This window comes from Acinonyx jubatus, chromosome A3 (genome assembly GCF_027475565.1).
Source record: "Acinonyx jubatus isolate Ajub_Pintada_27869175 chromosome A3, VMU_Ajub_asm_v1.0, whole genome shotgun sequence".
NCBI lineage: Eukaryota > Metazoa > Chordata > Mammalia > Carnivora > Felidae > Acinonyx > Acinonyx jubatus.
The window spans coordinates 115,490,703-115,516,350 of NC_069388.1; the positions used below are offsets into that span (position 1 = coordinate 115,490,703).

The 25,648-nt window shown below is 49.9% G+C and overlaps 1 protein-coding gene across 4 annotated transcripts in view; it reads right to left on the reverse strand.

Moving 5' to 3' along the window:
• BABAM2 (BRISC and BRCA1 A complex member 2) overlaps window positions 1-25,648 on the reverse strand; it is a 397,415-nt gene that overhangs the window by 1,611 nt on the left and 370,156 nt on the right. The window contains exon 12 of one of the 4 annotated variants that reach the window (XM_053201073.1): window positions 1,139-1,328. The exons of the other annotated variants lie outside the window; for them this stretch is intronic. Within the exon in view, the coding sequence (XP_053057048.1) occupies window positions 1,319-1,328 (10 nt within the window). The 3' untranslated portion in view covers window positions 1,139-1,318. Of the gene's footprint in view, window positions 1-1,138; window positions 1,329-25,648 lie in introns of those variants that run through there. 4 annotated transcript variants of the gene reach the window in all.

The following is a 25,648-nucleotide window of genomic DNA, read 5'->3' on the forward strand; positions in this document are numbered from 1 at the left end:
CAGGCCCTGGGGTCCCACAGTGCAGTTGCAATGACACCCGACTGCCCTCCCGCTGCCCCAATACCAAGTCAACTGAGACTTCTTTCCAGTGTCGCCACTGTGTCTGGCTTTTGCAGGCCTGGCCTCCGCGGCCTCAGTGTGGCCTTTATGTGCTGCCTCCTCTCTCAGGAAGCTCTTCTCCGGCGTGACATCCCACATCCTAGGTCTCCTACCTCCCTTCTCCTTGCCGTGCTCCCCGGATGAGCTCTCTCACCGGGACCCTCCCATCTTGGCCCCCCCCGCCCCCCTCACCGCCCCAGCCCCTCACACCCGGCGCCGTTCTCAGCCTCGGCCTCCTTAGCACAGAAGCACGCAACCTGGGCCCCTCCGCCCTCATTTCCCTCCCAGACTTCCGGCCCCACGTTCCAGCCACCTGCGGGACACTGCGATCTGGATGTCTCTGTAATTCAAACCAGTGTGCTCCGAATGAAGGACTCCCCAATATTAGGTCTTTGAACTTCCTTTGGCCCATCTGTGCTTCTGTAACAGAACCCTGTTTCCACGGCTCCCATGGCTCCCTAAAGCCCTGCGGTGAATTCATCCTGATGTTCTTCCTCCTCCTCCACAATGTCCCTCCGTCCTTTGTGACACCCCCTGGCTCCAGGTCTTACTACCTTTCAACGGAGCTGCTGCACAAGGCTGTTTCTCCCCCCGGACACGGGCTTGCTTCACCCTTCTGCTGCAAGTAGAGACCTTTTCTTTGAGTGCGCATCCCTGTCGCTACCCAACCACGACCCTGCATGTTCCCCGGACTTGCAGCCTGGCACCCCACGATTGTCACTATCTGGCTCCAACATGTTAAAAGAGCTGTGTTTGCCCTTCCATTTTGGGGCGCATGCACCCCTCCCCTGGGAAGCTAAGAAAGCTAAGGATCCTCTTCCAGAAAAATTGCAGGTATGCCCTCCAGCCTCCTGGAATCGGAGGAGGTCACAGACTCCCCGACGCCCACGCATGGTCCAGGACGCAAGCCCCCCGCTCCAATCTGGCCCCCTGCTCTTCCTCACACATGTCATTTTCCACCTCTGGGCTTCACTCGTGCTCAGGTCAAATGTCAAGTCCTCCCTGGCTACCAAGAGGTTCTCTCCCTCTGTCATGTACGCTACGTGTCATACTTGCCGGGCTGCGCAGTGGGCCCTGGAAAGCAGGGAGCACATCTTTCAGTGACCCCACAGGCCATCCCGTCGACGGCATCCTCAGCTGGCCCCTCAGCGAGACCTTCACGGCTGTAATTAAGGTAACTACGGATGGCCACCGGGTTGCAGGAGGCGTTAACGCATGTCTATTGCACGCTGTTCAAGAAGGTGAGAGAGTAGCCTCAGAAGGCAGACAAATGTGACACGTAGGCACCGAAGGAGAGGCTGCAGTCCGTTCTCAGACTTCCAATTATGCCGACACTTTGAAGGATAGAGCAGCCTCCTCCATCCACATCCTGCTTAACACGGGCCTGAGCCGGCCACGCTGTCACCGTCTCTGGGACCCGTGACCTCAAAGCCCTTTCCAGCCAGTTGCACCACCACAGTTGTCCTGATGGACAGGACGGGTTGCGTGGGGTCCAGAGAGCCACAGACCTAGAGCGAGGCTGGCAGGGCATGCAAGGCCCTGGGCTGTGTCTCCCACCACGAGCAGGCGTGACGCGTCCAACCCCAGGTGACACTTGCACGGGACAGTGTAGGAAGGGATCTTGTCAACTGTCTGCAGCCACCCAGTGTGCGGGCCACTCCTTCCCCACCCATGTTTCATTTGCTGCTGTTTGCCCAGCGACATGCATGTGTTCACTGGTGGCCCATCCTCGACAGTCAGCGATTGACAGGCTGCTGCCGACGTCCACTGTACTTGCTTTGCTGCCTGAGGGGTCCTGTGGGGCACGGCCGACCCCAGAACCACTGGGCAGGGTGGTGCCCCCTCCCCAAGTTACAAGTCGGCCCCCCGAAAGGCACCCGATGAGTGGACGACACTGGCTGGGCCTGGGGCCCGCCCCCTCCCTCCCTCCCTCTCGCTTCAGGTCCAGAGTCCCACGAGTCCCCAAACAAATCTGATCAGCTGTTCTTCCTCGGAAACTTCTGGGGTAGGGGCTGCAACACTACCAGCTCCTTAGACCAAAAGGTCTTGGCAAGAGGGAGCAAGCTTTAGAGTTAAGTTCTTTCCTTCTTCAGAAAGTTCTAAAGTTTCCTGTTCTGTCCTGGGCTTTCCCTCCAGGGCGAGCTGTGTGACGCGAAGGGGAAGCAGTGTGGAGAAGGGCTATTTAAAGGCATGAGGCTCCCGGCTGTTGTCAGCGGGCGCTGCCCCACTGGGCTCCTCACGAAGCCAGTTCAGGGAGAGGGAGGAGGAGGAAGGGGAAAATGACAACTGGCTCCCACCCATTTACAGATTTATTTTTTTTAAAGTGCTGTTTTCATTTATTTCACTTCTTATCAGAGAAAATGGAGAAGTGCCCAGGGTATAGCTTGCCAAAGGCACTAGTCATCTATCACCTTTTGAAAAACTCTTTGACCCAAAGACAAAACGTATGGCACGCTTTAAAGTGTAAGTGTGCGGCAGGGTGGGGGAGGGGAGGTCTCCTCACCTCCGCGCTAACTGGCCGGGAGGACCCGTGGGGAGAGAGGCCTTGAGTCAGTCAAACTCATCATTTCTATTCACGCTGGAAGGGAATTTATTTTTAGACCAAATTCGAGCTGAATATGCCTTAGGACAAAGTAAGGTTCTGACCTTCTTCACTGGTCTCAGTCCCTCTGCTCCGGGTTTTATAAAATCACAGCTCGGTCCAATCCCAGAGTCTCAAGTAGGAAGAATGAAGCTTAAAGAACAGACCCCAGGCTGCGGCTGGGTAGGTTTTCCATGAATTCAGAGCAGGAGTGGCTAGCGGCCAGGCCTCGGCTCCCGGGCCCGACAGGGAGTGTGGCAGACAGACCCCTCGGTCCAGGAGTCAGGGAGCGGGCGCTTGGCAGGAAATCTCTTCCTTTCTCAAGGAGTCAGATCCTTCATCTACAGAGCAGAGCCCTGTAGGCCGTGGGCTGTGAAGGCCGCGGGGGTGAGTGTCGTGTGCGCTCCGGAGCCAGCACACCTGGGCTCGAGGACCAACGCTGCTCTTTACTGGCTCTATCGCTTGGGCAAGTGACTCACCTCTCCGGCTTTAATTTCTTCAACTACAAAAGGGGAAAAGTAACCTTCAATTGCCTTAAAGGGTAATCCTCGTGAGGGTTCAATGAGATGGCCCAAGTGAGCACTTGGTCTGGTGCCTGGCGTCATAGATGATCAGTAGATGTCAACGGTTACCGTGGGGACGAAGCTGGGTCCGAGGGGAGAGGCTCTGAGTCTGTGGGGGCAGCAGAAGAGGGAGCCCCTGTGTGGAACAAGAGGACATAGGGTCCTTGCCCTCGGTTCATCCTTTCTGTCACGGCTTGTTGGATGATCTCTCGCTTATCACATTGAGCAGGGCAGTCGGAGGGACAGAGATGGCCAGTCTCGGCGGGGGGACACCCAGCCAAACTTTTCAGGACACGGCGCATCTCTTAAAATCCAGTCCGGAGGTGCCAGCGGCACGCTTGGGTTATCTGAGGATGGGCTGTGCGGTCACAGCCACCGGCACCCTCTTTGTCTTCTGCCCGAGCTGCTGGCTGTGTTCCTGTGTGTAGCTCTGGTCAAAGGCTTGGTCAGGGAGGAAGCTGCAGCCGTGAACTAGAGGGATGTTTAAGAATCACAGGGCTCTGGCGGCCCGTGATGGGGGCGCCCAAGTTGGCTGGGTCCCCACATAGGCCTTCTGTTCAGGTCACCAGGTATCGTGAGGGGCAGTCCGTGGGTCAGGTGGAAAGAGTACTGAACCACGGAGACATGGGTTCTAGTGCAGGCCTTGGCTTGTTGTGTCATTCAGAACCGGGACTCAGTGTCCTCACCCAGAGCAGGAAGATTTATACCTGATGGTCTCTTAGTGCCACCTACTTATGGTTCTGAGACGCCCATGTGACCTTGAGCAAGCCATTTAACTTCTTTGGGTCTTGATCCTTCACCTGTTAAGTGAGGGCCCCGGCCAAGCCTGGGGCCCAGCGTGTCACAGGTGGTGGCAGTGCGGAAAGGCGGTAGTGGTGGCTGTTACCATCCGCGGCGCCTTTTCACAAACAAGACACGGTCAGCGATGAACACTGCAGGGTCCTGAGGAGACGTTTAGTGGCACCACAGGCAGCGCACGACAGGGACGGAAGACCAGTTCCCCAGCCGTCCCTGTGCCGTCCCACCGAGGGGAGGCTCCACAGCAGGTTGTTAGTAACTGGCGTGTTCTGGCGAAGGGGTTCTGGAAAGTTATGACAGGGACCATTAGGGAAATCTGCAGACGCCTTCAGGTGAAGGCATTTAGGAACTGTGTCCAAAAAGGGCTCATCTATAGGGGTTTTCCCTATGGGAATTGCAGTTCTGTATTTATTCAATGGATATTTTCAAACGAATAAAAATCCACATTTGAACGTGTGAACTGATATGGCTTTAAGAAAATTCTAACAGAAACAGAAAACAAGGCCCAAACGGGTTGGGGACTCTGGAGAAGGGGAAGGGGCCCCGTGGAGCGGGTGAAGCATGGCTGTCAGTGTGGCAGGAAGCCCCACTCTCTGTCTGCAGGCAGGAAAACGCAGGCTTAGTGAGTTCACGTGCCCAGTGGTGCCCTGATCCTGGTGCCACTGGGGCACATCTTCCCACAGGCCGGAGACCCTGGGGTCTTGCTGCCTTCAGCCTTGCTTACTTGGGACTTTGTATTGTATAAAAGCCTAAACGATTATCTTCTTCCAAAACAGGGCTTGGTAGTCTCTTTTTGGAATTCGAAAATCTTTTTTCTCTGGGCAATCATGAGATGAGCCTTAGGATGTCTGCCAGAGTCAGGCCAACGTGGTGGTGGAGAGGGGCGGGGTGGGAGAAGTGGTTTGGGGACACGACCCTCGTTGTCAGGAAATCAAGGAAATATAAATCAAGTCAGAATGCATTTTTGCAAAGAGAGGCAAGTTCCAAAACATCTAAGGCCCATTTCTTTCCCCACTTTTCTGCTGCAGCTGTGACTTCAACTGGCACATGTTTTTAATCAGTCATATGAAAACCGATTGTGGTCTGAAAATCAAAGCAGTCCTGTAAATAGTGAGACAAAGTCCTGCTAATCATTTCTCGTGGTCTTGCCTGGTCCTCATTGTCCTGGACGGGCCACTGTAAATACTGACTCATCTGAGGTTACTCTCCTCGTGTCAGAGGAGTCAACCTTAAAATAGGATCTCTACAAAGAGACCTGCGTCTACTCCAATGCCCTTCACCCCGAACCCTCCAAAGGCCCCTGTGAAGTCTGCCCATCCGACTCCGGGAGCCTTGGTGGGCAAGTGACTGGCACAATGGAAGCTTATTTTGTAGCTGCGCCCCAGGCGATGTCCGCCTGGCTCTCTGGCGTGGGCTCTAGGAACAAGCAAGTGGTTGTAACTGGTTCACACAATTTCCCTAAATGTGTCGATCCTTGAGCACGGCTGCTTCGTTTTTAGGGGGTCCGAACTTGCAAAACAAGAAAATCAACACGCTTGAGATGCAAAGGCTTGATATCTTGCTGGGAACACAGCATCACGAGCTCACAGCTTCGGGCGGCAGCCCCCACCCCCAGCTGGAAGCAATCTCCCCTCCGCTGGATTCCACGGCACACCGGGCCTCCAACCTCAGGCCCAGCCATGGTCTGACTTGAGTCTGGAATGTTTAGATTGGTGTCTAGACGATGTCTTGTGCAGCTCGGGCTCCTCGCCTGTGAGACTGCCGACGGGCTGAGACTGTAGTCTCAGTATGTGTTGAATTAAATCAAATGCTGTTTTAGGAGGACTTCAACAACCAACCAACCGAGATCCATTTCTAGACATCAAAGTATTGGGATGGAATCTGGCTCCTTCTAAATCACAGGGTATTTTTAAATGCTTACTAAAATGATCAAAATTACCTAGTGGTTCTCTCTCCTTCTGAGGCCCTCCAAGGAGGCCCTCTGGAGCCTGGCCAGTTCCTTTGGACTACAGAAGCTTGCAGCCAGCTTCTGCAACTGCAGGAGTGAGGCCTTGTCCCCAGGGCTGCAGGTATGTCTGCCCCCTTGGAACCCTCTGGCACAGTGCATGAGAAGGCGGCCAAGGAGGACAGCAGAGGTCAGCTGGCCAAATGAGAGGGAGGGATGGGTAGTCCTTATGGGCTCCTGAGCCTCCCCCAGCCACAGGGCTCCCATCCTCCACTGGGCCCCATCTCTGGGGGCACACATCCGTCACATTCCAACCGTTCTTCCATAGCCACCACACACTCCTCGACGGCAAGATGGTCATATTCAACCGCCTTGGCATCCCAGGTTTGGTGTGGGGCTCAACACACAACAATGCAATAAATATTTCTAATGAATGTAGACATTTGGCTTAAAGACGTACTTTAGAATTATAACATTTTGGAACAAAAGGAAATCTCAGAGGTCATATAGTCCAATCACTACAGGGAAGGGAAAACTGAGAGCCGGAGAAAATGGTGGCTCCTCTAACACAGCACACGACAGTCATGGCTGTTAGTATAGGTTTTCTCTGTAAGTCTCTGGACAGCAGAATTTAGGGATGGTTCGTCCTTACTGCCCAGTAGTGCTCACCTTCCTTTGGGCCTCACAGCAAGTGAATGCTAACTTGGTGCATGAGTGAAGAAGTGCCCACGGCCAGCTGGAGGCCCTGGAGCTAGGGGCAGTGCTCGCATTCCTCTCAGCCTGATGCTGTTTGCATCCTGAACCTATTCAATGAGAGGCTGGGAGGAGGGGGTACCTTGTGGCCACTGAGAAAGGCCTGGCCTCTGGGTGGGGAGGGGGCTGAGATGAAGGGGTGCACATGGTTGGGCTGAAGCTGGACAGCGGGTGTTGGGGGCGGTGGGGGGGGGGCTAGGGAGTATGGCACTGCCTGGGGACCCAGAGCAGAGCCACAGTCCTGTGCTCATCCTGTTTCCCTCACTGTGCCTCAGATGGCAGGTGCCTCGGCGGCGGGCACCGGTCTTCTCCCTCTGCCCAGGGCTGCATGAATAGGAGCTGAGCACTGCTCCCGCGGATGGCTGTGTGGATGCCCGTGAAGGGTGTCGGGATCCCTCCACAGGCCTGGCCAGGACGAGAGCTACTCCTACGCTCACCTGTGCTGGGGAGACGCTGACCGCCCATCTGATGGCAGTGAGTCACTGCCAAGGTCACAGATTACTCTCCCCTTCTTAGTCAGCAAAGGGGGAAAAACCAAAGGATAGACCTCGAAGAGGAATTGCTCAGGGTCCCAGCCGAGCTGGCCATGCGGAGTGGGAGTGTGTGTCCAAGGCCCCAAGTCACACTCCAGTGGGGATTGTGCCTCAAGGCTCCCGCTCAGCACTGCCAGGCATCAGCCTCCGCAGGAGAGTGCCAGACCCCCACAGTGCCAGGGAAACACTTAGGAGATGGACTCTTTGGGGCATAAACAATCCTGTCCTCCCTAGAGAGTCTCCCTGGAGCTTTAAAGTGGTGTTTGCCTGGCTGTGAATTTGGGTTCTCCACTTAGACTCGGCATCTGGAGGCTGCAGCTCATGTCTTCCGTGGATGCCTGGGCCCCTGCCTCCTGCTTCTGGGCCCAGCTTTTCGTCACTCCAGCTGAGTATTCGCCACCCCCCCCACCCCCAAGCTGGGTGTTCACAGGTACCCCTTGCAGACCGAGGGGAGGGGCAGCAAGGATAGCCAGGGTCCCTCTTCTTTCTATTCTAATCCCTCTGCCTGGCAGCTGAAATAAGATCCGCAGACATCTGGCTCTCGGGGCTCACAGATGGGAGAGCAGCGATTCCAAAGGAAGGAAGTATTCAATGGGAGAGGCTGCCCGAGGCCCACCCTCCCTGCTGGGCTCCAGGGGCCTTGACAGAAACTTCAGGTGGGCTATGCTGGGCTGGGAGTATAGCGAAGTTCTCCAGCAGGCTGGCAGGAGGCAGAACCGTGGCAGGCGGGGAGCCTTATGGGTCCTCTCAGTCATTCTGAGGGGCACCGCGGAGGGTGGGGAGGAGCACGGGGGAGGAGCCCACCTGCTCCGTAGGGCTCTTTGCACCCTGCACCAAGCCCGGGGCCCTGTGCATGCTCTGCATGGGCAGCTCTGGCCCCGTGTGCCAGTTACAGAGAGCCAGGGCTGGAAGGAAATGAAGGACACACAACGTGGGTAAATGAGATCCACACATGGTATCAAATGGGCTGGTTCAAATGATTGGTATCACGGTTGCAGTGCGTTGTGAAATCAATTTAGTGGGTCCCAAGCAGCATTAACATGAAACAAAGTCAGAGTGTATCACATGTGGCGAGGGGAAACAGTTTTTCACGAAACTTTTGTTTTAGTTATAAAGACAGAATTAGGTTATAAAATAAATATCTTCCCGTGGATTGCGGTTAGAAAAAAAAAAACAAAAACAAAAAACCTGGAAGCCATAAGCGTAAAGGAGGGAGGGTGCCTGCTACGTGCTAGACTTCATGCTATTTGTTTCCATCTATATTATTTACGTTTACTTCTCCTGATGGGCCTACTGCCGGGGAGGTATTATTATCTCTGTTTCTGCCAATGAGAAATCTATGATTCAGAGACGCAAAGCAGCTTTCTAAGATCACGCAGGTAACTGGTGGCAATGCTATTTATAAATCCAGAGCTGCTAGCTGCTGGACTCCAAAGGACACGTTTTTTCCACACCGCCATGGTTTCCAGAGGAGAGAGAGCTGGAGATGGCGTGTGGAGGCCGGGGCCCTACTTCTGGGGCTGCCGTGTGACACCGAGTCACTCGGACTCCTCTTTGCGTTCGGGGATTTCTCCAGTGCTCTGCTTTGGGGATCCTCCCCTCCCAAGCACCAGGTTAGCTACATTTGGTCTCCTCCATTAACACCGAACGGCCGACAGCCCAGGAATGAATTCAGAGAGTTACTTACTGCCAGCTCACATTCGTTCTTACAAACCCCTGCTAAATGGCCCTCCCTCTTGTAGGTTTATGTGTCTAGAGGTGTTGACTGGTATCTTTAGTCCCCCTCTAGGGACCTGCATCAGGTGGCTTTTCAGTAGAATCATGACTGCAATGACAAGGGACAAAGGGATGAGCTTGGCCTCCCTCTCGCTTGTCCCTCGGGTTCCCGGAAGTACTAAAGCACCTGCGTGAAGAATGAGGCCTACTCTGAATGTCCGCGAGAAGGAAAAGGAAGTACGGGGAGGACATGTGCAATCTACCCAGGTGCACATAAGAGGCATCATAAATGTTCTCCAAATAATGAGCCCCAGAAGAGCAGAGGGCAGAAGGTCCTTTAATAGTAAGGTCATTTGGGATCTTAAAATCTCCAGGGTTGTTGAGAAGTACTATGTCTGGAAAGTGCTATAAAATGGGAGGTATTATGATCTTGAGATAATTGAGCTGTAGACTAGGAATGGGGAGGCCTGAAGTGTGATCCTGGCTCTGCTTCTTACTGGCTATGCGACTTGGGATGGGCCACCTCACCTCTCCGCACCCCACACTGCCTCACCTGGAAAGTGAAGGGATGGCTTCTGAGTTCACTTCCAGGTCTAAAACACTACTATCCACTTATTATTATTATTATTACTTTGGTAGCAATCCAACCACTTTAGCCAGAGACAGTGGCTTTCGTGGAAACAGTAATTAATGAATGACCTCTCCCTGTGCTTTGCTAGAGGGGTTCTCTCAAAGCCTTAATAAGTATTGTCAGGGATATCACACATGTCTGAGATTTCTAGATCTCTCCCTTTGTCTCTAGATCTGACATAGGACCCCAACATTGGGTGGCCAGCATCTATCCTGGCCACCTTCCTTCCATCCTTCAGACCAGTGGACAAGCAAACACTCACTCAGTCATGGATAGCTCCTGCTCTAGTAACAGGCCGGATCCTGCGGCAATCAGGGAATGAATCTGAGCAGGGCCCTGGCCCTCGGAGGTACACAGACACTTGACTCTTAGAGCAGAGAGCTGCATGCTAATTCTGGTCAGGGTTGGATGGCTTCACCTTCGCAGTCATGGGCCAAGCCCTCCTTGCCCTGCTTCTCCTCACTTCTAGCGCTCTGGAGCAACCAGAGCAAATGTTCTGCCGGGAGTTTGCTTTCTTTTCTTCTCAGAGCTATACCAGGGCATTAGCCAGCAGGCCAGACGTCTAGCACCTTTAATGACAATAATACTAATTTGCATTTATGCAAGGTCTTTCATCGGGGAATCTTAAAGTGTATCACAAACAATAATTAATTCCCCTTTGCAACTCTGGGAGCCAGTTAAGTAGGAGTGCATTTGCTTTGCAGGTAAAGGGAACTTTCCTGGACCCTGCAACATGCTGGAGCCCTCCCTTCCTACCCAAACCTACCCACCTGCCCTCAAGGCCTGGCATAAGCATCAGGCCCTCCACAAAGCCTGCTGCTGCCACCCCCAGCCACGGCATGTGTCCGGTCTCTAAAGCTCCAACTGTGGAGCCGCTCATTCGGTACTAACCAGAGACACAGTGGAGGAGATCTTAGGATCCTGCGCAAGGCAGGGCTTGCCCTAACAGTACTTCTGAGGGGGTGACCCTCTAGTGCTGGCCTGAATACCTTTCATGAGGGAGAGCACATTACCTAAAGGCATGTCTAATAGTTACAGTGTTTTGCCTTATTCTAAACTGAAATCTACCCCCTGGGAACCCCCGCCCATGGGTGCTATTTGTGTCTTCTGGAACAAAACACCCTACCTAAACTGTGTTGGGGTTGCAGGTTGATGTCTCTTGTAGCCATGTCATTGTCTGCCTCTGTGATCACTCTCAGGGGGAGGAGATGTTTGAGACCTTGTGAACTGAATGGTGGGGGCAGCCGAGGCCTCCACCACGTGCCCCGGGCCCCAAGGTCAGGCTGCCTTCCTGAGCACTGTGGGCAGGAGTTCTCTGGTGTTGCTGGCTCTGGAGCCCTGGGTCTGCCCAGCTTTGAACGCAGCCTTGTAGATTCCCTATCCTTCTGACGATCCACCCCACCTGGATGCCTCTGTGTTCATTTTTGGGAGCTGTACCTCAGTAACACAGAAATACTCTCATTTTCTGTCAAATGCTTGACCATCAGCAAAGGTCCTTTTTTCCTACACCTATTAAGTCTAGGAAATAACTGCCAATTGCAGGGACTGGTTTTTGGAAACCAAGCCAAACAGTAACCTCACTAGTTTTGTTTTGTTTTGTTTTTTTACCAATTCTTTATCAGAATAAATAGCTGGTGCTAAACTTGAGAAAAGGACGCCTCAGTTGCTGAGCTGGTAACCTACATAAGGACAAAAGTTCCATGATCTCCCTCCCCTCCAAGGTGTTAGAGGCAAGACAGGCCTCAGGATGGAGGCCAATGGAATCCTTTGCTAAGTTTATTTCCAAAAGCTAGATCCCCTGGGGAAATCAACAACTCCCTTGAGTGATTTCTGGGTCCTTGCTGGTAGCTTTATGCCTGAAAAGACACCCACCCTCCCTTTGCCAAGAGTATGTTGTTTGGGTGAGAGTTGCCTCCTGGGGCCTTACCACTGAAGGAATCCTGAGCAGGCATCAAAGGCTATTGTTTTCCTAAAACCTGTGCCCTTGTGAACATGAGGTTTTGGCCTGTGGTCATAGAGCCTCACCCTGTTTTGCTTTCACACGAGTCCCACTTTCTGGCCTAGAGGCAAGAGTGACCATTTTTGGCTAGGATCTGGCCTGAGTCATTGACCTGGGGGATATTTGGAAGAAGGAAAATCAGAGAGGTTAGAGAGGGAACAGGCTGGTCTCATTCTGTGGCAAGAAGAGCACTCTGCAACCACTCTTACTGCCCAGAGGGAAGAGGTAGATTTTGGAGTCAGAACTGAGTTTAAATATGCATCTGTCACTTAGTACCTGTGTGTCTCTGGGGAAGCTACTTAACCATCCTGGGTCTCCATGGAGTTCCCATAGGACTCATGTGGCTGTTGTGAGGAACCCGTGCCAGGCACGTGGTAAGAACTCAAACCATGTTAGTTTCCTTTCCGCCTGCCCTCTGCTCCCACCACACGGCTGCATGAACACACTCCAGGCAACTCCTGCTTCACTTTAATTCAAGAAACATCGATAGGGGCGCCTGGGTGGCTCAGTCAGTTAAGCGTCTGACTTTGGCTCAGGTCATGATCTCGCGGTTTTTGAGTTCGAGCCCCGCGTCAGGCTCTGTGCCAACAGCACAAGGCCTGGAGCCTCCTTCAGATTCTGTGTCTCCTCCTCTCTCCACCCCTCCCATGCTCATGCTCTATCTCTCAATAGTAAATGTTAAAAAGATAAAAATAAAAAAAAAGAAACATCGATGGAACAGCTTCTGTTTATAAGAGGGTCTGGAATACCTGGGACTGTTGACTACATGGTGCCTGTACCCAGTAGGCATTTAATATTTGTTGAATAAATGAATGAAATAACTTGATGCTTGGTATTTTCTAGTTTATAATATGCTTTTAAAATAACCTCATTTTGGGTGCCTGGGTGGTTCAGTCGGTTAAGTGTCTGACTCTTGATTTCGGCTCAGGTCACGATCTTGTGGTTTGTGGGATTGAGCCCCGCGTCAGGATCTGCGCTGACCTGCTTGGGATTCTCCCCCTCTCTGCCCAACCCTGCTCACGCTGTCTTTCTCTCAAAACTAAATAAGCATTAAAAAAAAGAACCCTTCATTTTAATGCAAGCAACAATCAAATGTATGAAAATAGATACCACTGCTCTCCTGCCACTGGATACATGAAGAAACAGACTTGGAGAGAACAGGTAGCTGGCCCAAGGTCAGCTGTGTGGTCAAGGCGGAGGGGGATGTGGACACAAGTTAGTGCCCTGTGGCAGCGCAGCACTTTCCCTGGGAGGTCTCCTGCGCTTTGTGTGCCCACAGGCTTGGAGCAGGATGGCCATGGCTCTGAGGCACTCACAGTCCACTGGAAGGGCCCTATGTTTACCCACAGCATCTGTAGCGAAAAGTGAGGGGCATCATCGTGTGCCTGGTGATTTGAAGCAGTATGTTTTAAAAATCAAAACCATTTGCTAACTGCCAGCTTTCTTCTTCTCAGTTCCCAGGCCTCTGGTCCCAAGGTAACTACAGGGCTCTTCCCCAGTGCCGGCTTCACTGGGCTACCATCACCCTTCCCCACAAGGAGTGGTGGCACTGATGCCCACACCCCACCCTTTTCCTCCCTAGGGCATCTTTCTAGGGCACAGAGAGAAGTGCCCTTGTACGCAGGCCTCTGTTCCTTAGCACGGTGCTCTGCACGCTTTAGGGGCTCAGAACACTGACAAACTACATTTCCTCTTGTTCCCAGTGGCCTTTCAGAACCAAGAAAGGGGACAGGAAGTAGATATTAAGTTCTTGGCTACTGTGAGCTCCCAGCCTCTCTTTCTTCCCAATCCTCCAGCCTCCAAACGGCTGGGGGCCGCTGCTAGATATGAAATGAAAAGGGTAGGTTAGGAATCGTTCAAAATTTGCCCACACAGCTGGCCCAAATGCAATTCCCACTGTGAGCTGAGAGCTGGAAATCATATCTGACCACAAAGCCGTCTCACCCATGGGGAGTTCATAACAGCCTACTGAAAACCACTCTGACAGCACACCCTCTGCAGGAGGGGTGTCCCGGAACGGCGTCACCGCGCACACTGGGCAACGCGTAACCCAATGCCTCGGGAGTGAGGTCAGCTCCCACCACTGTGAGCTTGTCTATTCTGGACCGCCTCACCCATTTGTGCTGCTGGCGTATCACCTGTGAGCTATAGCTCTGGAAAATCATGTGCATTCCTGAAGTTGACGGCCAGTTTCGGGTCAGAAATTGCCAAAGAAGAGCCAGGACGTGGGCTCTCCAAAAGCAGCGCCTAACATAGATCAGGGTCTCTGGTGTCTGTTGGGAGGAGACCAAGTCTTAGTGCCTCTGGCCGTGGGGCGCCCCTCTGCCAGCTCCGAGACTCTGAACCACCCTTGGCCTGGGCACTGCTGACAGGGACAGGTATTAATGGGCAGGCTAGGGGCCAGCTGAGGCCGCTGTGGTCTCAGAAACCAACGCCAAGCAGCATGAATGTGTCACTGGCCAGCAAGGCCCCTGGGAGAAGACCCCGCAGACTTCTAGGATACCAGGCATCAGGAGTGGCTGATGCATTTGGGAGTACAGCTTCTACTCTGCACAAAGGCGTCTAGCTGCGCGAGCAAGTGGGGACTGGAAGTTCACTCCCGCTCTACTTGCAAGCTGTGTGCTCCAGGGGCTACGTGCCCAGAGAAACAGACTGCTGTGGGGTTTTTTTTGTTTGTCTGTTTGTTTTTAACTCAAAGCTATTAGTCGAACTCTGCTCTGAACCAACGCAAAGGGGACACCTTTTCTAGTCTGCACAGAAGTTCTTTATAGACCAGAGTGGCCCTGAGAAGAGAACCATTCATTTCTGTACTTTGGGTTCTCTCTTGTGCATCTGGCATGTGCATAGGGGATGCATGTCACTGGGACACAAATTTTATAAATTAGGATCTTGGGGCGCCTGGGTGGCTCAGTCAGTTAAGCATCCAACTCTTGATTTCGGCTCAGGTCATGATCTCACGGTTTGTGAGTTTGAGCCATGTACCAGGCTCTTTGCTGACAGCATGGAGCCTGCTTGGGATTCTCTGTCTCCCTCTCTCTCTGCCCCTCCCCTGCTTACGTGCTCTCTTTCTCTCAAAAATAAATCAACATAAAAAAAAAGAGAATCTTGTTTGGACTGCTAATGGGGGAAGAAGATGTAGTTTTTCCCTGGTCTCTGAATTTTTTAAGGCATCTTCAGGACTCATTTCTGTTTTTCTTACCACAGCCACCAACCTACCCCACCACTCCGGGCTATTCCCACCTCATCCTACAGCTCAGACTCAGGGACAGAACACAGGTGGGTGGGTTTGGGCAGCCACACAGGCTCTCAAGGCAGTGTCTGGCTCCCTTTTTCTGTCATGGTTATCAAGTTGACGAATCTGTGTTCCTTTCCATGGGGTACAGATGGCCCACCTTGAACCATGCCACTGAATGCAGTCAGACCTACAGCTGGGTGTCTTTTTCCAAAATTGGTGAACACCGTGGGTGCCAGAGACATCAGACCAATAAGCAAACTCAGACGTACAGCAAAATAAACTGTAAAAATAAACAGAATGAGTCCCCACCCGGTGTAGATTTCAACAATCTCAAAACATGCTTTTAACTACTACAGGGAAGAGAGAGTTAAGACCCTTATTAGTTACTTCAGCAGCTCATGCTATAAAAGCACTGCCCGCCACAAGTTCAAAAGTCATAGGGAGTTGGATTTGAAAACCCTAAAGATCGTCTAGTCCAGGGACCAGCAAACTTTTCCTGTAAAGGGCCAGATAGTAAAAAGTTTGTTTTGCAGGCCATATGCTCTGTTTCTACAATCTGCCTCTGCCCTTGTAGTGATAGGAGCCCCGGACGATATGTAAATGAATGGGTGTGGCTGTGTTCCAATAAAACTTTATTTGTAAAAACAGGCAGCTGGCTGTCGTCTGCCAATTCTTGTTCTAGTCCCACCCCTGTATTTTCAGAGGAGGAGTGACGTGACTCCTTCACAGTCACAGGACCTACCCAAGACCATCCAAGACCAAGACCTGCACGGTTTGTGGGGAGGAACAGAGATGCTCCTGCAGGTCTTAGAGTCACCAGTGTGAAAGGACAAACTAGCCCCTGGGGTAACTGGAGAGTCTGACTCTCACATTTAACTCCAAAGAGGACCAAAATGCAAGTGGAAAATCACAGGTTAAAGTCTAATAGGACTGGGAAACACAACCCACATATCAAGCTCGGCTTGCAGACAGGTAACCATTGGTTATATCCTCATAAGTATATGCTGCTAAGGTTCATTCATCAGTGAGACTCAGGCACAGTTTTAAAATGTCTCTGGTGAAGGGCTGGAAAAAAAGGGAAAAAAGGACCCGTGAAGCCACTGGCACTTGTCTGTGAACAATACGAGAAGAAAACAGCATATTCATTTTTTCCAGGCAGCAGCTAGTCAAACCTCTAACAGTACATAAATGGTCAGAGAGGGCAAACCCTCTGGTCCAGGGCTTGGGAACAGGTTGTTTTGGCTGTCAAGCATTTTCAAAACAAGTTTTCTTGGTCTCATGACAGGTTGTGGCAAGAACAAGAAAATAAAAAGAGTGGAAGATCCCATGATCGCTGCTCCCAGCTTCCACGTGGGCCAGCTCAGCCTGCACGGTCAGGTTTGCTTTTAGAGTGTGCAGATAAAGCTGGTCTTAGGGCTAATACCACTTCACCAGTGACACCATTTAATAAAGTGATTCCTCTAAGAACTCTCTGGCAGCTGGATAATCATTCTAGTCTGGGAGGAATAGGTCAAAGTCACTCTTAAGCCCAAGGGTGCTGTTCTGCTCAAACCTACGCCCTGCGTTGTTTTAAATTTCACCTCATGTTCCGTGGACAAATTATTCTTCTGAAACTGAGGTTAAAAGCCATCTGCTCTAAGGTGGATTTTTCCATCTCAACCACAGAACACTTGGCAAGGGTGGGGCAAAGAGATCAGCAAGGAGGCACCAACGGGGAGGGCCAAGATCAAACTGGCCTAAGATAGTGCCACTAACTCCCTACCAGTGGTGATCTTGCTCTTAGGGGCTTAACAAACTCTGCCTCAAGGAGAGAATGAGTCAAGCATAAAGCTGGCTTTGGCAGCACCAAAGGACACATAGCCAGATGGAGACCTGGAGACGACTGTGATCAAGTACCCAGAGCGAATGTTCAACTAAACAAGTCTGCTGGGAATTTCACATCCCCTAAATTATTCCTGAAGAGCCCAGGAGCACAGACCCAGACTTAAGTTTAGACTCAAATTCTGAATATTTGTGTGACCTTGGGCTTCCTTTCTTGGGTCTTCCTTGCTTCACTTTCAAAGCCAGGCAGCTGGATTGCCTTCCAGCTCCAATGCTGTGGTCCTCAGACTCACCAGAGCAGGGAGTATTTGGTCAGTTACCATCACACCTGCCAGGGCCATCTCAAGTCACACCACAAGGGACAGCTGAAGTTCCCACTTTTAGCAATGCTCCTGGAAGAAAAACTCTCTAAAAGAGGGCTTGCTCTTATTTGGTGAGACAAGTTCTCAGACCACGGAGGCAGTCTTCACTCTGCCAACTGTCCTCGAGAATGTTCTGAAGAAAGAGGGTGGGAATATGAGAAGACTGGTCCAAGACACCTTTCCCCACATCACCCCTACTCCCACCCCCGAACACACACAGGGACACCTGCCAACATTTAACATCTCTACCCAGGAAGCGACTTGAAGGCACTACCTACAGCCTGCTGCGCAAGCCTACGCTACCCAAGAGAGAAGCCTAGAAGACCAGTGGATTCCCTTTCCCCAATAAGGCACACAGCCTGTTCTGACTGGTTCTTGGGCTGTCCCTCCACACAGGATGGCCAATGGGATTTAAATTTCAGATAAGCAACAAATAACTTTTTAGTATAAGTGTGTCCTAAATACTGCACAGGATCCACTTAACACTAAATTATTTGGTCTCTGAAATCCCTGGGTGCTGAAGTGGCAAAGAAGGGGTGCAAAGACCCAAGACAAACATTCCTCTACTGTGTTCCTCCAATGTGACCATAGAGCTTAGGGTCTACTGCCTTTGTTATTGTTTCCAAGACCAAGAAGGTTCTATTATGACTTCTACATCTACACCAAGGCAGACCACTGTACAAAGAGTTACCTGTCTTAGGGTGGTTAATAACAACGGTTATCATTAGGTGAACACCAACAATATTCCAGCCATTCTATAATCGGGCTCCCGTTTAACATTCACATTCCTCTGTGAGAGAGAACTGTTAACCTTAATGTACAGATGAGAAAACCATCTACAGCGGTAAGAAAATACTACTACAATGTGGTAGAACCAGGATTTGAATCCTGGTGGGTCTGATTCCAGAGCACATGTTCCCTCCACCCTGCAGAACTCTGCCTCTTTTCTTTCTTTCTTTCTTTCTCTCCTGCCTCATCTACTGCTACCCTCTTCTGTGTATACAGTGTATACGGGGTGTACCGGTGTATATGGTGCTACATGCTACCCCGAACCCGCCTGCTTCCTGGCCTCTGGCAAGTCTGTTCCCTCTGGCAGGAACGTCCTCCCTTTGTCGCACTGTTACCCATACTCCAATGTCAGCCTCCTCGATCTTGGGCAACAGAAATCCTTCCCTCTCCTACTGCATTCCACCTGCACATTGCACGTGTTGCTGCCTTATAAAACAGCTATTTATGTAGAATTTCCACCTTACCTCGGTTCAGTGAAGGCAGGGATTGAGTCCCACACATCACTTATCAAGGTGCATGATACCTACTTTGAGTTCAGTAAATATTTGCTGGATGAGTGAATGAATGAATCAAAGGGCACCGGTGATCTGGAGAGAACCGAATCAGACCATCTGCCACTATAAATCCATACTGGGGCATACCGAACCTGAGCGTCAACCAAGGCTGACAGCCTAGAGACTCTACAGTTCTAAACAGAATGCTGAGCTCAGCTGCCTGGCAGATTTGGGATAACTCAGGCAGTCAATCTGAGGAAGAGAGGCAGGGTAGTATTAGAGGCCAGAATGTAGTCGAAAAGTCAGGAAACCCGAGGTGAAGTCTCAGTTCCCATACCATGTTACCCTGTGACCTTGGATGAGTCATTTTCACGTTGCAGGGCCTCAGCTTCATAATCTATCAACTAGGTATAATGGCAGTATTGATCTCACAGGGTTGTTAAGAGAATTATAGGAATTAACATATATGAAGCATTTGGAGTTATGCTGGTACAGTGTAGGCAGCCAGTACACATTTATCCTCCTCCTCCTCATCATCTATAAGATGATCAGAAGAAACTGCGTGATCCGCTATCATTTATGCTGAGACAACAACAGTCATGCGTTTACATATATGTTCTTGTAAATTTCACTTTTTTTTGGACGACAGGAATAATGACCATTTAAAGATGATATGCTCCTTAAAATGATCAATAATGGAAAATTCTGGTCTCCTAAATTTTGATTTTTGATTTGTAGAAGAGCGACAGAGCTTCCTGCTTTGCAATTCTGACTCATACTCAGTGTGCTAAGTAGTTAATGCCACGGGTGGCCCCACTGCCAGAATGGAATCTCAACTGGTGATGAACCGCTCCAAGATTGATCAGCAGGCTTTGTAGTTGGGGCTCTTCAAACTGGGTGTGTTGTGTGTCTCTTGTGCTTTGCACGTACTCTGTATGTCATATATATAACTCCTAAGTGTTTTCCAAATGAAGTACCAGCAATAACTTAACGGCAGAAACCACTGTTACGCTGGGTTCTTACAATCATGGCTACTCTGAAGCCTGCTCTCCTGACAGCCACAGCATCTCCACCTGGAAGCCCAGCCCTGACCATCCAGGGCACACAAGGAGACAAGCCCCTTTTTCTCCTCAGAAGCGATTCTGGATTAAGGGCGACCCTCGATCACTCCAGCTTCGCTTCTGCTTTCTTGGCTTCCATTTTCCATTAGGCATGACTAAGTGCCAGCAGTTCTGTCTGTCTGGGAAGATAAGAGTCACCGGAATTTTTCATCCTCTTCTCCATGTGCAGCCTTCCTGCTAGTTTGGAGGCCAAGAAGCAGCATCTATTCTTTGGCCCGCTCCATTAAGACACCCCCTTTCTTCTTTCGTCCACTGATTCTCGTGATATGTTTGGCCACAGGAATATTTAGTTCCCTTAAAGGTACTCAGTGCCAGGTCTTTATCCTCCCAGAAGAACTATTTCTGCTCAAGAATACCCTGGGCTTTCTGGAGCACTTGGGTGGCTCAGTCGGTTAAGCGTCCAACTGCGGCTCAGGTCATGATCTCGTGGTTCATGAGTTTGGGCCCCACATTGGGCTGTGTGCTGACAGCTCAGAGCCTGGAGCCTGCTTTGGATTCTGTGTCTCCCTCTCTCTCTGCCCCTCCCCTGCTCATGCTCTGTCTCTCTCTCTATCTCTCAAAACTAAGTAAACCTTAAAAAAAAAACCAGAAAAAGAATACCCTAGGCTTTCTCCATGGCCACAGCATCTCTCAGCCCCCAAGTGAGCCGTGAGGAAGAAGGCCAGGCCACACACAGGGTAGGTGGCTGGGTGTGTGCATGCAGGCATGTTAACCTCCAGCCCTTGATGTCACTATACGGCTCCTGTGAGCAAGGAAACAGGAAACAGACTGAGTAAAGGTGAGAGGTCAGAGGTGGCTTGGGGCACAGCGTTCTAATCATGGTACTGTATGGTCTTGAACAACTGCTTCCAGGAAATGAGAAAGATGAACTGAACTGCCAAGTCCATGCCCACTGCTGTGCCAAGCGTTTTATGCCAATTATTTCATTTAATTCCCAGCACAGTGGTTAATGCCTACTGTACTCAACCTTAGCTGTACAAGATGGTTTCTAAGGTTCCTTCCAAGCTCTGTGTGCCGAGACTGGTCCCCACTGTCACACCTACCTTCCTGGATACACTTCTGCTTGGCTGCCCAACTTTGCTCCACTCTTGGCAATTTTGCCAGTCTCAGAGCAGTGGTGACTGCCCCAATATCTGCTCCTTGTTTCTGCTCACCTCTATAAATCTGCTACTTCAACAAGTCATGAGTCTTATTTTCACAGGTGGCCCCTGTCCAGAATGATCTGACAACAGACAAGACAGAATCCCACTTCTGAAGAAACAAGGCCTCTGCTTGTCATTAATGATGTGCCCAGAATGGATGGTCCTGACTGTTCTTTGCTGCTTCCTTTTTTTTTTTCTAGAACTCATGCCTTAATGTGAAGTGATAGAAACAAGCAGCTTGGCCCTCCTGCCTTGGCTGGACTCCACATCACACGTGACAGCCCTGAGAGGCCCTGGCGGCACCTGTCAGAAACCAACACACACATCTGAACAGTCAGGCCTAATTCCCAAGAAGCTGTTTTAACTTGACATCCGAAAATGTATTACATCTAGAAGTATTTTACTGGGTGTGTGTTCAGGGCATATGTGTGCACGTTCTGCAACTGAGGTGTTCTATAAATACCAGATATGGGTTGTAGAAAAAAGCATCACGTACAGAGCGTACTTAATTCCATTTAGTAATGTTTTCAATTTGTGTCTGACCTTTGGCAACAGAGATGGAATTTTCTCAACATGAATAAAAAAGTATGCTAAGCACATAATTTACACAAAATTTTCACTTAAAATCCCAAAAATATGCTGGAACTTGGTGACCATCAGTTACCAGCCCAGTGCTTTTAGATGAGGGTACTGAGGCCAAGGTGAAGTTTTCTTCCCAAGATCACACGGGCAATTGATGAGAGTGCCCAGATCAGACCCAGGTCTCCTAGCTCCCAGGCCACTCTTTTTTTGCATGGTCTTTACTTACTGTTACATTTCTTCTTCCAACAGTTCAAAGGCAACTCTGCTTCCAGTGCTAAGTGTATGTTTCTACTTTGATATTCTATAAAAATCCCAAACCAATTCCCCTATCCTTTGCTTTCAGCTCTGTAAGACATCTATTTTTCCAAGGAAGAAAAATACGTGACCATAACTCACAAACAAGGAGGTAGCTGTCCTTGGTTATCAGATTTTCACAATGGCTGGGTGGGATCATCAGAATCCTCGCCTGAGCGCTTGGTAGCATTCGAACAGTATAACAAAGTTCACGTCCATGACAAAGATGAACTGATCTTCCAGCTATTCTTCTCATGTGCAGTTTCTTCTGGCTTACACGATGAGACCAGAAAGTAAACCCTAACCCTGTTTTCCACTGAGAAAGCAGGATGGAAGGACGGATCCGAAGGGGGTGGGGTGGGGTTCAGTCCTTAAAGCAGACCTCAGAAGGGCCAAAGAGTGGAATCAAAAGAAGCCAGGGACACAGATGCAGGGCCTGTAAAAGATGGCCTGAGGGGTCCTGCCCGAGGGGAGTAAGGAGGCTGAGCTGGGCTGTAATTGCTCTGTTCCTGGTACGGCCTGGTTCGTGAAGGCTGGAAGGATGGTAAAACAGCTCCGTCGGGATGAGGGCTGTATTAGGAGTAATTGATGGCCAGGATTTTTAAGGGAGCTTATCATTTCACAGCAACAGATGTCAGGTTCTAATAAATAACATGTTCTCTCTGACCTACGCAATTTGGAGAGGATGCCTGGACGTCAGGCAGATCTGGATTCCTCTCCATCTCCGTTGCTCTCTCTTCTGAAAGGAAAAACAAACCAAATCCCTTGAAGATACTTTTCAAAATGATTCTCTCTGAGAGTTCAAGGATCCAATAATTCCATGTTATTTATTTGCTTTACTTCTCTCTTCACAGCGTCTGCGTTTCTAAACCCCTGGAGGGAAAGGCGTGCTTGCCCACGCAGGAACCCAGGGCATGTGGGTGAGGGGAAGGCTCGGGGACCTCGGCCTTCCTCAGTTCTAGCCTGGTTCTGTTCCTGTCTTCCCAGGGCACTCTGATGGCCCAAGCTGTGCTGGCTGGACCAGAAAATTCCCTCTTCTCTTGAGGAGAGTTCAGCTAAGATGAGACTGGGTTTGGGATTTTTTAAAGGGAATTCTTCCAAGGGAACTTAAGGCAAAATAAAAGAATAAAGAAAACCCATGAATCATAGCAACATTGGAACTGCAGGTTCTATCACTGTGGCACAGCACCCTGAGAGGCCGAACCTGGTAGCTTTGCCTGCCTCGGTGCCCTCCCTTCTGCCAATGACTCTTTCGGCCCAGAGCAGCTCGCTTCTGTAGCTGCTCCCCCTTGCAGAAGGGCTGTGGGGGTGAGCAATCACAATTGGGCACAACCCTTACCGTTCTGGTCATCTCCCTACCCTTGGGTGCAGATGGGGGTTCCAGAAATATGGCTATAAACAGGAGGAGGGATGGGGCCCAGGGAGGTAGGGGGGAGAAAGGGAGGTAGTGGTCCAGGGAGAGGGAGGGTGGCAATGTCCCCATCAGGGTTTTCCGTAACACTGATGGGTGTCACACATGTCAGGGTGTCCCTCTGGCCAGCCGACCAAGCACGGGGACTGCAGAGAGAGGCCTGACTCTGCAATGAAATCTCAATAGGAACAAAGCATAATTTGAGCTGCCTTAAGGAGCTACCCACAAGGAAGCAAAGAAGTAAGTGATTAATTTCTGGAAAGACAAACACATATAACAGGCTGACATTATAACCACTTACACTTCACCAACACCCCTCCCTGAGTCTTCCCCTAGTCCCAAAGAATTCTCAGGCCTCAGGGCTCCTGCGACCACACCATGTACTAACCTCTTTGAACTGGGGTTTCCACACTGAGTTCCATAGCATCTGAGGGACCCGAAGGGGCCTCGAGCCACAGTAAGGGTGGGGATGGGCAGCAAATCAGGTGGGGACATCTAACCCCCTTCTCTTGAATCAAGGAGAGGAGATCTATTTTTATTGGGTGTATTTAGAGGACGGATGCCCAAGACTGATTGAAGCATTTGGCAGCTAATGACAAGTTTGGAGAAAACTGTGTCTTTGGGAATATATAGGTATTAACAGTGAAAGATTCCTGAAATAGTCCAGAATGTACCATCTTTTAAAAACCCTTGAAAGAGAAAATTATTCTGCAAAGACAACTGGATGACAAATTATAAAAGTGTGCATGGCGAAGAACATATGGTGAATTACGGACTGCTTTGGGACCATTTGGATAGGTTTCTAAATAAGAAAATAACAACTCTCTGACCTTGAGGCAAGAAGGGAAACAACAAATGGTTTTAGGAGGTTCATGAATTACTCCCATGTGTTGACTGAGAAGCTATTTTTTGAAATATTCTTTAAGTGATTCCATTTATATAACGGGTTTTATTTGTGACAAGCCATTGCAGTTAGTGGTTTGGGGTTAAATCCTATTCTCAGATACTACTTAGGCCTCTAGAATCAACCTGATGTTTTACACAATGAAGCTCATGGAAAACTCACTCCATCTACTCACAGATTTATCAGACTAGAAAGGATTACAAAAAAAAAAATCATCTGATTCATTCATCTAGACAGATCTAAAGCTGTATACAAGACACCAATGTAGGTAACTAGAAAGTTCAGTTTGTTTGTTTTTTTTAAAGTGACAGTTGGTTTTATGTAGATTAAACAACTGAAGTATGGATTTTGCCAACTTTCTAAGCTGGCCTGGCTGGCACCAAGAAGATACAGCCATAGGTGATGGTGTGCATAGACGGGGCAGCCTAGAATCTAAGAATCTCTGGCCAAGTCACTGAGGCCAGGGGACTGTTTAGTTGGGTGCAGTGCTGACTCTGCTATCCTTTAATTAAAAATCTTTTTCCCTACAGGGATAGTGACATTAATAGTGAACATCGACTGAATGCTCATGACATGCCAGACCCTACGCTGGACAACTCACCTACACTACCCTGTGTGGGAAGCAGAATTCTAAGATGGCCCCTGAGATTTCTCACCCCTTGTATAATAATCCCCAGGACTATGAAAATGTTGGATTTCATTTCTATGGTTTCATGTTATGCTACATGAAACAGATGACTTTAAGAAAGGGAGATTAACAGTAGGACTGACCTAATCAAATGAACCCTTCGAATGATCTGAGTCCAGAAGTCAGTGACACCAAAGTCAGAGATTAGAAACAGCAGGAGTTGATGCACCACTGCTGGCTTGATGATGTGGAGGGGCCACATGGCAGGAAATGGCCTCCAGCTGACAGCCTGTAAAGCAACCAGCACCTCAGTCCTACAACCACAAGGAACTAAACTCTGCCAACAACCTGAATGCGCTTGGAAGAGGCCCTGGGCCTCAGATGAGAAAGCAGCCCCAGCCAACACCTTGACTTTAGTCATTTGGGACCCTGAAAAGAGACCCAGGAAGGTTGTACCAGACTCCTAATCCATAGAAACTATGAGATAATAATTTGTGCTGTTCTAAGTTGTTAAGTGTGTGGTAATCTCTTAGTTAATAATGGAACACCATACACACCATTTGATACTCATAATCACCCTCTAAAACTAGATTCCCCATTTAATAGATAAGGGGACAGACTTCAGGGAGATAATGAATTTGCCCAAAGTCACACAGATAGTGAGTGGCAGAGACAGGTTTCAACCCAGCTGTCCTGACTTCAGGGTCAGTGCTCTTAATTGCCACATGCATTTCCTCTCTGTATTTATGTTATTCAAGTGCCAGGCCTTGTTGAGTCAGACAAATGGTAAAGAGAAAGGGGAACTGTATCTGTCTGCCTGGGGACAGATGTACAGAAAGTCAGAGGCCCTGTGTTGAGCCCTGACTCTATTAGAAGCTAGCTGTGTGCCCTCAGGAAAGACACTTAATCACTCTGAGCCTAAGTTTCTTTATCTGCATGAAGGACAGTGAGGATTTCTACACTGTACCCCCCCCCCCCCGCCCCAAGGGGCTGCTGAGATGATCCCATGAAAGTGTGTGAGGGTGCACTGAGAATGGTGAGGTCCACAGGGCAGGCAAAGGTGCCTGGATGGCATATGCAGGCACAGCTTTGACTTCAGCTTCCATCTTAAGAAGCTTGGAAAAGGAGAACAAATTAAACTGAAAATAAATAGTAGAAGTAACCAAGAGAAAAGCATAGATTAATAAAATAAATAGCTTTCTTTGTAAAGATCAGTAAAAATGATAAATCCCTAGCTAGACTGTTCT